Source organism: Camellia sinensis, chromosome 6 (assembly GCF_055761805.1).
Source record: "Camellia sinensis isolate YWXY chromosome 6, ASM5576180v1, whole genome shotgun sequence".
Lineage (NCBI taxonomy): Eukaryota > Viridiplantae > Streptophyta > Magnoliopsida > Ericales > Theaceae > Camellia > Camellia sinensis.
In genome coordinates this window covers 168,028,780-168,041,138 of record NC_138966.1, presented here as the reverse complement: position 1 = coordinate 168,041,138, position 12,359 = coordinate 168,028,780, and the positions used below count along the sequence as shown (strand labels likewise).

Here is a 12,359-nt window from a genome sequence, read left to right as displayed (position 1 = left end):
CACATCTTTTAAGTGTGATTAATAACTAATAAAATCTGTGATAAAAAAAAGGTGCTACATATTTGAAAAATAATCAATATTATTTTTGTATGCACATTTGAATAATGTAATACACACTATATACTATATTTTGAATCATAACCACATACTGAATAGAATAACGTCATATATTTCATAAATGGAAATTAAATATTCAAAACTATATACAAAGGAATTAAATAAAAAAAATTATCTGTGCTTACATATATTAAAAAATGAAAAAACTTATAAAACCCCTTTAAAAACAATATGACAATACAAAATCATAAAAATAATAATATTCAGTGTGCTCTCCAAATTCTCTGAAAATAACTTCATCCACAGCTCTCTTTAGCTTCATCAAGTCATCAATCATCTTCACCAAAATGATGATTATATAACTGAATCATCCAATTCCATTAACACAACTTCATTAAACTTGAATGGTTGAAAAATCTATCATAGTGCGACCATATATAAAAATTAGTTTGTGTCAATCATTGTACCATTCACGGATGCCTCTGAAAGGATATCAGAATTCAAGCTAGAGAGAGCTGTTAGCACCAATGGGTGAGAAGCAAGTGTAGAAGCAGGGATCCTGAAACAAACAGATATTCAAACCAGTTATGAGAGTTCTATCATGTAAACTAGGGTGGGGAAGTTGTGCAAAATGGATATCATAATCACATAAGAATTTAGAACATCCACATGAACAGCCAAAAATACCCAATCACAAAGCTTTCAGTTTCCCAAGAGTAACACAGACATATGCATAGAGAGAGAGAGAGAGAGAGAGAGAGAGAATAAAATAATTTGGAATATAATGATAAAAAATATATATATAAATTTATGCCTATTCTCATCCTTCAGACTTTGAAAATTAGTGTTGCATTGCATTTTGTTGTAAAAAAATAATTAAATATTCATATACATAACATATAATAATTGCTTACACTATATATAATATATAATAAATATTCAAATCTATATATTTTTGTGTGTCATCCACGTGTCATGTCCGACATTGTCTGATAATATTCCTGTCGACACATCTGTGTAGTGTTTATGTCGTGCTTCTTAGCCTATGAAGCATGGACACCGCTATGGCGGTCACGATGTCGGACACTTGTTAGACATGAACATGCCCTGAACACATGTCGGATAAGCTGGAGGAATTGGACACATTAGACATGTGGGGACACAAAAAAAACATCTTAACATGAAACATCATAGGTATTAAATTTGTTTCAAAGACAGTTTGAAGTGCACATATGCATCAGCATTGCCAAACTTCTCATTTACACAATTTCTTAACTTGAAGTTTATTTTGTTCCAAAATGAGTTCTTTAAACCACAGTCAAATCCCCAAGATAAGTAGTAGCACCCAATAACATATCTACCTAAGGCCCAATGACGCCATCCCTTTTATGATCTCATCGACAGACAAAACTTGATTTCAAATTAAATATTTCTTCTGAACAGAATTGAGTATACCTCAGGAAAAACTATTAGTAGCTCGAGGAAGCTTGGTATGCATTCGGGGTGAGAATTCATCTCATCTCTAAGCCAATTTACAATGCCACTATCACCCCAATCTTTAGCAAGAACATGAACAGCCAATGCAGCCACAGCAAGGCTAATCTAAAAGGTGACAAATTTTAGCTGGACATATCTTTGTATTTACATTCCAAGTTGTGTGTGCGCGCACAAGAGTGTAAGTGGTTGTACAGAGAAAACAACAATACCTGGGTTCTAACTTTAGGGGGGGCCATTGTGAAATGTTTTCAATAAGCTCTGCATTTACAACCATGTGAAAGCTGGTAATCAGTCAAAGAAACTCTTTTGCATCACAAACATGAATCAACATATGCACATAATTGCAAGAAAACAAGTTTACATGCACTAAACAGAAACAGCAGCATATAGACAAAACTTATTTACACTACGAACAGTGGAAAATTAGGGAAAGAAACAGTGAGGGAAAGGGGGCACTAGGTACACCAACGTTGGCGTATTTTTTTTCAGATTGCAGGATCTTGTTCAAGATATTAGGATTCAAAATACAAAGTTACAAACTGCCCATCTGCAATCCTCACACGTCTTTATAGTGTATAAGAAAGAACACTGTTGCAAATTTATCAAGAAAGAAAAGGATGGAAGAACAAGCTAAGCTTATAAAGAATCTGTGTAAAGCATAACTTTCAGTTCCCACTAACTATGGTATAGCATTTGCCCCTTTCAATTAGCAAACATATAGATCCCAAGGCTCCCCCAGTAAACAATGAAATTATAGATAGAAATGGCACTACCAACAAATCATATGATAACTCATGCCAAATTCTGAATGAGAACCTCATAAAAGTGTAAAACCTATAAATATTCTTACATTTAATAAATCCCGTAACGGGCGAAAAGCTTCAGAAGGCAGCTCTTCAAAATCTCGTTGTACCTGTCCATCACAAGCAAAATGCACTATGATATGTGAAAAGAAAGGCTGCCTTGATATACCAAAACCTATAATAAATGCAAATCAAAAGACATATTTACAGGTGAATAGCATTATATAGCAGTAACCTTTGGTACAAATCACAAATGCATAGATAATGAATAGCAGGAGAATCAGATTACCTTGCTTCTGAGGGTTTGAGAACAAAAGATTAAAGTTTCTTGATTGCTACTAGCATCATGAAGTAAATTATCGGAGACCTAAACAAGCAATAACATATTAGTAAATCTCAACAATTAAAAAAAATGAGATCCAACCAACACATGATAAGAACAGAATCAAGTACTACAATGAATATGTATCATGTTAGCGCATCCGAGGAATAAATCTCAACAATTGATGTGCTTTTTTTTTCCGTCGGCTAGAGAAACCCCAGTGATGGCAGATGCACCACATATTTTACACAACACTAATTATAATAATATTTAATGAAATTTATTCATCAATGTACATGATACACCATGTGTAACGTTGGCATATACGAGCAACAAGTAACGCCCAATTGATACCACCAAGAAACCTTGAAACCTGATTGTGACAGAGAATCACACAGCATATGTAGTCAGAAATGAGACACAGCAGCAAGAACAAAGAAACATTAAGAATGAAAGAGCATCCTCACATTTGAATAAACCCCACGTCGCTTTGCCCAGAGTGTCACACATCTCAGTGTAGTACGAAAGCTCTGACCATGACAAAAATAAACACAATCAGCAACACATACAAAAAGCCAAACTTATGAACACAAATATTCATTAACAACCTGAATATTTGGGACCAAACGCAAAATTTGATCAGTCACTCTGCATCCATTGAGACTATGAACTGTCTGCTCATCTACATTCTGCAGTATTGAATCTGCTGAAATATTCAAGTCCTGTAACAGACAAACATATTTAGAGATGAAAATCGAAACCTAAGCAAGAGTTTATTTAAATGGAACATAGATCCAGATCGTTACTGTGTAGTGATGAAAACCTCTGAATCTTGAGTTCACTCACAGCAAGTCTAGATCAAACTCGATGAATAACATGCCCTACAATGAAAATCAAAACCCTAATCAAATGTAAATACAATAATTTTCAATAATAAATTTGAACATATATGAAAACTAGTAAATCAAACACAAGATTGCTACCATGAAAGCTCTGTATCTCAAGTGAACTTAGCAACTCCAAATCACGAGCGATTGGATACCTGAATCCATGAAAAACGAAGACCTAGATCGGTAAAGATTAAGGGAAATCGAAAAATCTCGAAGGAAAATATTAAATCCTAAGCCCTAGTGCACAAATCGAGATTAAGATCCAGATTGAACAAGAAATCATTGAGATTAGAAGCATCAATCTCTCTGTAGATCTATAAACTCCAAGAACTCTTCATTGTTGGTTGCATCCACAGCTCCTTAATTAGGGCTACTGAGAGAGAACCGTTTTAGAGAGAGAGAGCCCTTTGGAAATGTTTGAATAGATATGGGTTAAGTCTCTGTGAAGTTAAACAGACTTGTCTCATTGAGACAATCAAAAGGGCATCCTGTTAATTTAGGTGATATCACTCTTTGAAAAACGTGTCTACCATTGAAATGTATCACAACGTTTTTAAAAGCGTCTTGATAGAAGCGCCACCATAAATAACTTTTTTTCTAGTGAAATCTATTGTTTTAACAAGTTCACGGTCGGTCATGGGTAGGAAGCTTGAACCAAAAACCATTTTAAAATACCTTCAACTTCTCAGACTTGGAAACCCAAAAGACAACCTGGGAAACCCAACCCTCCTCTCTCTCTCTCTCTCTCTCTCTCTCTCTCTGCGTAGCAGAGTTCTCAAACTCAACCAACCCTTATATTGCAACATCAAAGATGGTTAAAGTAGCTCTCCCTACAAGCTCACCTCCTCTGAGCTCGCAATGACGATGCGTGTGATGGTAGCGTACTCGTAGTTGCGGCGGTGGACTTGCAATGGCGATGGTGGCAGTGAGTTCCTTTATTCACTCTACTAACTCTCCACGCTTTCAGATCTCTCTCTACAGGTCTGGATGTGACTTTCTTAGATCTGATGATTGATAGCTGAATCTTGTATTCTTTCTGTGAAACCGGCAAAGCCGACTGACAAAACCAAATGAAAGTGCGGTCGAGTTCGAGGAAAACGGCGGTCAACAGAGGTTGATATTAGTGCCAAACTGAAGGGGTCGGTTCGAGTGCTGGTTAAGACTGCAAACCTGAGCCAACTGACCCGTGAACACCATAATAAAAGGAAAGGGAGAAAAGAAACCATCCAGCCCTAAGTTGCAAGTGCAGTTACATAACACAAATATGCTGATGTGACCTGGCTCTCATGAGACTTTCTTCAGTAGTGGCCAATAATGGCATGATGAGATAGAGTGCACATCAGATCTTCCAAGCCATTCAGAAGAGAAGAAGAGATATTAACGAAGAGAGAAGAGAAGAGGGACAATTTATCAAATAAATAAATAAATAAAGAGAAGAGAAGAGGAGAAGAGAAGAGGGACAGATAGAAGATACAAATAAGAGATGAGGGAGGAAGAGAAGATAAAAATATGAGAAGAAAGAGAGTAAAGAGATTTAATTTAACATAGAAGAAAAAAAGCCAAGAAGCAGAGAGAAGAAGAGCGCATCTCTTCCAAATATTTCAATTTTAATTCCTTTTCAAAGGCATCATCTCATTTTCTCGTAAGAGGCCCTAATAATACGTAGTTACCATATGAAACTACCCTAGCCCATATAGTAAAAACTTCAGCCCAAGAGTTTATCCCTAAAATTCTATATAAAAAAAAAAAATTAAAATAGAAAACAGCAATACATACAACTAAAGCAATCACAAGTCCTAATAGAATTCTAATGATTGAAATACATCAATTGACAATCATCTTCTCAGTTCTCATAGTCTTAGACCAACTTGGGTGCATTATGTCAGTAAAATCATATTATTACAAATACACAGTGATTATAATAATCATTATTGTTGATTTTAAGTCTTATGCTTTACTAATTTCTAAACAAAGGAAAAAGCTACCAAAGAGGATTGTCCTTGTTACTCCCATATTTAATGATATGTTGAGCACATTGAGACACAAACGAGCTTATCATGAACTAATTGTGCAGCCTGATTCTCTTGAAAACTGAACAATAATTATATTACTTCTTCCTTCTGTAAACAAAGTAGAGGCACATTGAAACGAGTTACAATTTTTTAAAATCACTTTGAAATTGGAAAGACCAATGAAAACATTTCAATTCACATCATATTTCAATGAACTAAAGAAACTGATCGTCAAAACAGGTATAGACTACAGAGATAAGACAAACAGTAAAGGTCATAAACCAAACCAAATATGCCATAAATAAGATATCAGGTTAATCCTTTGTGTGCACCAGAGACACATAAGAAAACATACCACTGCAGGGAAGTATGTCTCTTCACCAGATTCTACCACTTCATTGGAAACCTAAATGGATAAATATATGTCAACAAGGACTTCAACCAAACAAAAATATTTTTAAAATGCAGCTAACTGATGAGACATCTAAACCGATTGCATAACCTAAATAACATCAAGGGACAACTTCATAAATATATAACTGCAAGGAATCCATAAGAAACACAGAAACTGAATTACCATTGTGCAAATACCAGACAGACTATGGATAATTTTTTTTGATTTTATTCTGGGCAATATGATCCATTAAACTAATCAATTTTCAGCTCACACCTCAAATTATCCATGCTGCTGGCTATATTGATGTTGCAAATTACCAAATTACACCATTTTTAAATTACAGCAGTAATATTGTTAAAGGAAAAAAATAAGTACAGAGAGGTTATTGATGATCTAAGAAAAACCAGTATCATATAGAATGCAGAAAAACCAGTATAATTATCCCACTTTTAAAAACCAGATTAATCTTTGTTGTGGGCAATAAATCTCACCTATGATTTCAAATTCTGGTAAATTTCTGAGTTTTTTTCTTAAATTTGAAGACCCACTGTTATATAACAGTCTGTAAACATTCCATCTTTCTCTTATGTTTCTTACCTCTTTCTCTATTCTTGGGATCCAAAGATGTCGGTCGGTGTCGGTCGGGTGCAGTGAACAACACATCAGTAGGAGTGGATGATGATTTTAAAAAAATAAATAAATAACCAAACTAGTTATAGATCTAAGAGATGTACCAAAATAATTCTCTTCCCTCTACAAAATAGTTACAAATCTGATGCTCTGCCTTCTACTCGTGTTCGTTGATGATGAAGAATGTCTGACGGTGATGAGTTCGACAAAAATATTGAAGATAATCAATAGAGGATAGATTGATGAGAGGAGACAACCATCGTAAGAGATTAGTAATGGAAAGAGATGTCTGTAAGTGGGGGAAAAAAACAATGAAAGAGATGAGGAAAAAAAACCAGAAGAGACTAAAATCTCAAAAGCATTGAAAGAATATTGGGAGATGAGAAAGAGAGAGAGAGAGAGAGAGAGAGAGAGAGAGAGAGAGAGAGAGATGAAAAGTCCCAAATGTATTGAACGAACGAGAGAGAAATGTGCGTCGGTGGATGAGGAGGGTGAGGGCCGAAGATCACCAGCATCATATATGTATATGTATATATATAATATGACAGATGGATTTTTGAAAAAATATAGGTAGTTTTTGGTTATTTTCAAAATTCAATTCTTTTTTCAAATCATCATTTGAATTAAAATTAATAATTCATTTCTGCTTTCTTTTCTCAAATTTTTTCACACTTAATTAAAAGTGACATAAAAAATAAATATTATCACACTCAATCAGATTAAGTGTGATTAAAAATTTAAGAATTTTATATTTTATATAAAAATCAATTTAAAATATTTTATACAATCACACTTATTTAAAAAGTATGATTAAAAAGTAGTAATGTATATATAATCACATTTTAATTACATTGTGTGATTAAAAAATATATAAATAACCACACTTTAATTAGAATGTGTGATTAAAAAATATATAAATAATCACACTTATTTAAAGAGTGTGATTAAAAAGTAGTAGTGTATATATAATCACACTTTAATTAGAAAGTGTGATTAAAAAATATATAAATAATCACACTTTAATTAAAATGTGTGATTAAAAATATATATATATATATATATATATATATATATATATATATATATATAATCACACTTGTTTAAAAAGTGTGATTAAAAAGTAGTAGTGTATGTATAATCACACTTTAATTAAAAGGTGTGATTAAAAAATATATAAATAATCACACTTTAATTAGAATGTGTGATTAAAATATATATAATCACACTTGTTTAAAAAGTGTGATTAAAAAGTAGTAGTATATGTATAATCACACTTTAATTAGAAGGTGTGATTAAAAAATATATAAATAATCACACTTTAATTAGAATGTGTGATTAAAAAATATATATATAATCACACTTGTTTAAAAAGTGTGATTAAAAAGTAGTAGTGTATGTATAATCACACTTTAATTAGAAGATGTGATTAAAACATATATAAATAATCACACTTTAATTAGAATGTGTGATTAAAAAATATATATATAATCACACTTGTTTAAAAAGTGTGATTAAAAAGTAGTAGTGTATATATAATCACACTTTAATTAGAAGGTGTGATTAAAAAAATATATATATAATCACACTTAATTGAAAAGTGACATAAAAAATAAATATTATCACACTCAATCAAATTAAGTGTGATTAAAATATCAATCTAATTTTTTTTATCACACTTCCAATAAAAGTGAGATCTTTTTTTTTTGTCAAAGTGTGATCTTTAACTATTTTTGTAGTAGGGCAAGCCGGTGTGCGCGAGCTGTGGAAAGCTACATTTCGGGGTTTGTCGTTGGGCAACAGGAGCTTGCTATGAGTGTGGCGAGATAGGCCATCGCGTGAAGGACTGCCCGAAAGCAAGGACCGATGATGGGAAGAGGAATGGAAGCACCTCAGGCTCTGCACAGAAGAATAACATCGGGGGGATACAGGCGAGGCAGGGCAGAGTTTTCGCATTAGTGCCAGGAGACGCCCAGAATGCTGAAGCAGTGGTGTCAGGTACCATTTCAATTTGTTCTCAAGATGCATACGTATTGATTGATTCGGGTTCTACGCATTCATTTGTGTCCACTATATTTGCCGAGAAGTTGAGTAGAGAATTAGAACCCCTTGACTACATATTATCTATGTCTACTCCATCTGGGAGAAATATGATTGTCACATCCATTTATAGGGCGTGTATTGTTATGATTGAGAGGGTAGAATTGTTAGTTGATTTGATGCCATTAAGCATGACCCACTTCGATGTCATATTGGGAATGGATTGGTTAGTAGCGAACCATGCATCCATTAATTGTGTTACTAAGAGCGTCACATTGAAGACCCCAAGTCAAGCTGAGGTCATTTTCCAAGGTAAAGGAGTATTACCCCCACCTTACTTAATCTCATCCATGAAGGCCTACAAGTTGATCCAAAAGGGATGTCAGGGTTATTTGTGCAGTATACTAAGTGATTCGAATGGAAGTGTTGAGTTAGCCGACATACCCGTGGTTGAGGAATTCCCCGATGTCTTTCCGAATGAGTTGCCTGGCCACCTTGTCGATAGAGAAATAGAGTTTACTGTGGACGTCTTGTCAGGAACACAACCTATCTCCAAAACACCCTACAGAATGGCTCCAGCCGAACTTAGAGAACTGAAATTGCAACTACAAGAATTGTTGGATAAGGGATTTATCAGGCCGAGCACTTCACCATGGGGGGCACCCGTTCTGTTTGTTAAGAAAAAGGATGGCACACTTCGCCTTTGCATCGACTACAGAGAACTTAATAAAGTGACCATTAAGAACAAGTATCCATTGCCAAGGATTGATGATTTGCTTGATCAACTACAAGGAGCACGAGTCTTTTCCAAGATTGACCTTAGGTCAGGCTACCACCAGTTGAAGGTTAAAGCCGAGGACATCGAGAAAACTGCTTTTCGGACAAGATATGGCCACTACGAATTTTTGGTAATGCCCTTTGGAGTAACCAACGCCCCAGCAGCATTCATGGACTTGATGAACAGAGTCTTTAAGCCATACCTAGATGAGTTTGTCATTATTTTTATCGACGACATATTGATCTATTCCGGGAGTACGAGCGAGCACGAGAATCATCTCAGACTTGCCCTGCAGACCTTGAGAGATAAAAAGTTGTACGCCAAGTTGAGTAAATGCGAGTTTTGGCTTTCCAGCATTTCATTTCTAGGGCATGTGATTAATGAAGATGGTATATCAGTTGACCCCAGTAAGAGTGAGGCTGTTGTGAATTGGCCGACGCCGACCAACGTGTCCGAGATTCGTAGTTTCCTGGGTTTGGCAGGTTATTACAGAAAGTTTGTGAAGGATTTCTCGAGGATTGCAGTGCCATTGACACAACTAACTAAGAAGGGAGCAGCTTATGAATGGACCCATGAAAGAGAATCAGCCTTCCAGGAGCTGAAGACGAGGTTAGTTACAGCACCAGTTCTTATACTACCATCGGCTAATGAGGAATTTCAGATTTACAGTGATGCTTCACATAAGGGTTTGGGTTGCGTGTTAATGCAAGAAGGTAAAGTCATAGCGTACGCGTCTCGTCAGTTGAAGCCCAATGAAAAGAATTATCCTACCCATGATCTGGAGTTAGCTGCCGTGGTTTTTGCTTTGAAGATATGGCGTCATTACTTGTATGGAACATCTTGCCAAGTTTTCACCGACCACAAGAGTCTGAAGTACTTGTTCACCCAGAAAGAGTTAAATATGAGGCAGAGAAGATGGCTCGAGCTGTTGAAGGACTATGACATGCAGATTCAATATCACCCAGGTAAGGCAAACTCCGTAGCCGACGCATTAAGCAGGAAGCTAGTCGGAAGTTTAGCGTGTCTGGCAACGATCTCAGCGGAACCGACCATCGTTGAGGAAGTGAAGACCAGGCAGATGGAAGATAAGTTCCTAAAAAGGGTAATTGATGAATTCGTCTTCAAGCCGAGGCCAGGATACACAGTGGAAAATCAGGTGCTTAAGTTTGAAGGAAGATTGTGTGTAGCCGACGTACCAGAGTTGAAAAGGAAGATTTTGCAAGAGGCCCATAGCTCCAAGTTTGCCATTCATCCAGGGAGCACCAAGATGTATCAGGACGTAAAGCGGACCTTTTGGTGGCCAAACATGAAAAGAGAGATAGCCGAGTTTGTATTTCAGTGTCTGAGTTGTCAGCAAGTGAAGGCAGAACACCAGAGACCGGCAGGACTTCTTCAACCCTTGTCAATTCCTGAATGGAAATGGGAACACATCTCCATGGATTTCGTAGTGGGTTTGCCGAGGACGGAAAGGGGTATGGATTCCATTTGGGTTATAGTCGACAGGTTTACTAAGTCAGCTCACTTCTTGCCTGTCAAGACTACATTCAATGCCGACCGACTTGCCGAATTGTACATGAATGAGATCGTTAGGCTTCATGGTGTGCCAATGTCCATTGTGTCAGACCGAGATCCGAAGTTCGTTTCTAGATTTTGGCAGAGTCTACAAGGAGCCTTGGGGACAGAGTTGAGATTTAGCACAGCCTTTCACCCCCAGACCGACGGGCAAACGGAGAGAATGATCCAAACACTCGAAGACATGCTCAGACTATGCGTATTGGATTTCCAGGGAAGCTGGGAATCGCATTTGCCATTAGTGGAATTCGCGTACAACAACAGTTATCAAGCCAGCATAGGCATGGCGCCGTATGAAGCTTTGTATGGAAGAAGGTGCAGATCGCCGATATGTTGGACCGAGGTAGGAGACAAAGCTCTAATTGGCCCCGAGTTGATTCAGGTGACGACTGAAAAGATCAAACTCATTCAGCAGAGGATTAAAACCGCACAGAGTCGACAGAAGTGTTATGCCGACCAAAGAAGGAGGGAGTTAGAATTTGAAATCGGGGATCATGTATTTCTGAAGGTCTCACCGATGACAGGAGTTTCGAGATTCGGGAAGAAGGGTAAACTTGCACCCCGATATATTGGGCCGTTTGAAATTCTTGAGAAAGTTAACACCGTTGCTTACAGACTCGCTTTGCCACTAGATTTGAGCCAAGTCCACAGCGTGTTCCATGTTTCGATGCTGAGAAAATATATCCGAGACCCACTGCATGTAATAGATTACTCCGGGGTTGTAGTCAATGAAAACCTGGGCTACGAAGAGAAGCCGATGAGAATTATCGACAGACAAGTGAGACAGTTGAGAAACAAGTCGATATCCATGGTGAAAATCGAATGGGAGAAGCATTACGGCAAGGAGGCCACGTGGGAAAAGGAGGAAGAAATGAAAATCTGTTATCCGGAGTTATTTGTAGGACAAGGTAACTTAAGTTTGGGGACCAAACTTCTTTAAGGAAGGTAGACTGTAAGAACCCACATTTTTCATCTTAATCATGTTCATGAGCATCTGTATGATTATGGTTTGTTAAGCTTGCATGTGTATGTTCGTGACTTGTCCTGCTTAAGTGAGTAAGATCCATGCCTTGATTTGATACCTTTGTGATTTGTCTAAGTGTTATATGCTTGTCTAAGTTGTGATTAGCCGACGTTACGCCAAGCCTAGGTTACGTTGCGCCTAGACCATTCCGAGCCGAGGTCATCCTCAGCCTAGAAGTATCTTGAAAACCCCTTTTGTTGACCACCATCCCTGCTTTGATGCATTAGTCGAGATGTTACCTTCGCACCCAAGTTATCTCGTCCTGGAGTGGTATGACCTAGACCGAGGTGTGGCGCATCTAGGCCAAGATGTGGCACAGCTTAATCAAGTGTCGTCCTTC

At 36.8% G+C, this 12,359-nt stretch overlaps 1 protein-coding gene across 5 annotated transcripts; it reads right to left on the bottom strand.

Annotated features, from left to right (window-relative positions):
• Window positions 1-204: 204 nt before the first annotated feature.
• Window positions 205-3,425, bottom strand: LOC145793017 (transportin MOS14-like). Of its 5 annotated transcripts, XM_082875292.1 has the most exons (7): window positions 3,288-3,425; window positions 3,147-3,209; window positions 2,976-3,052; window positions 2,647-2,724; window positions 2,405-2,467; window positions 525-616; window positions 205-419 (listed from the first exon to the last, which is right to left on the bottom strand). In XM_082875292.1, exons 2-6 carry the CDS (start codon window positions 3,187-3,189, stop codon window positions 563-565), a joined length of 315 nt encoding a protein of 104 aa, XP_082731418.1. In that variant the 5' UTR covers window positions 3,190-3,209; window positions 3,288-3,425; the 3' UTR covers window positions 205-419; window positions 525-562. The 5 variants fall into 5 exon arrangements, 3 of the variants coding, with proteins under 3 accessions (XP_082731418.1, XP_082731417.1, XP_082731419.1); XM_082875291.1 differs by having other exon boundaries at window positions 205-616; XM_082875293.1 differs by lacking the exons at window positions 205-419; window positions 525-616 and adding an exon at window positions 1,670-1,812.
• Between the last annotated feature and the right edge of the window lie 8,934 nt (window positions 3,426-12,359).

Excerpts from the sequence above, each read along its gene's own strand:
- LOC145793017 (XM_082875291.1), bottom strand. The coding sequence starts at position 3,189 with ATGTGTGACACTCTGGGCAAAGCGACGTGGGGTTTATTCAAAT. Across the intron at positions 3,053-3,146 it reads GACGTGGGGTTTATTCAAAT|GTTTCAAGGTTTCTTGGTGG; the intron begins GTGAGGATGCTC and ends TGTCACAATCAG. Across the intron at positions 2,468-2,646 it reads CTCAAACCCTCAGAAGCAAG|GTACAACGAGATTTTGAAGA; the intron begins GTAATCTGATTC and ends TGTGATGGACAG.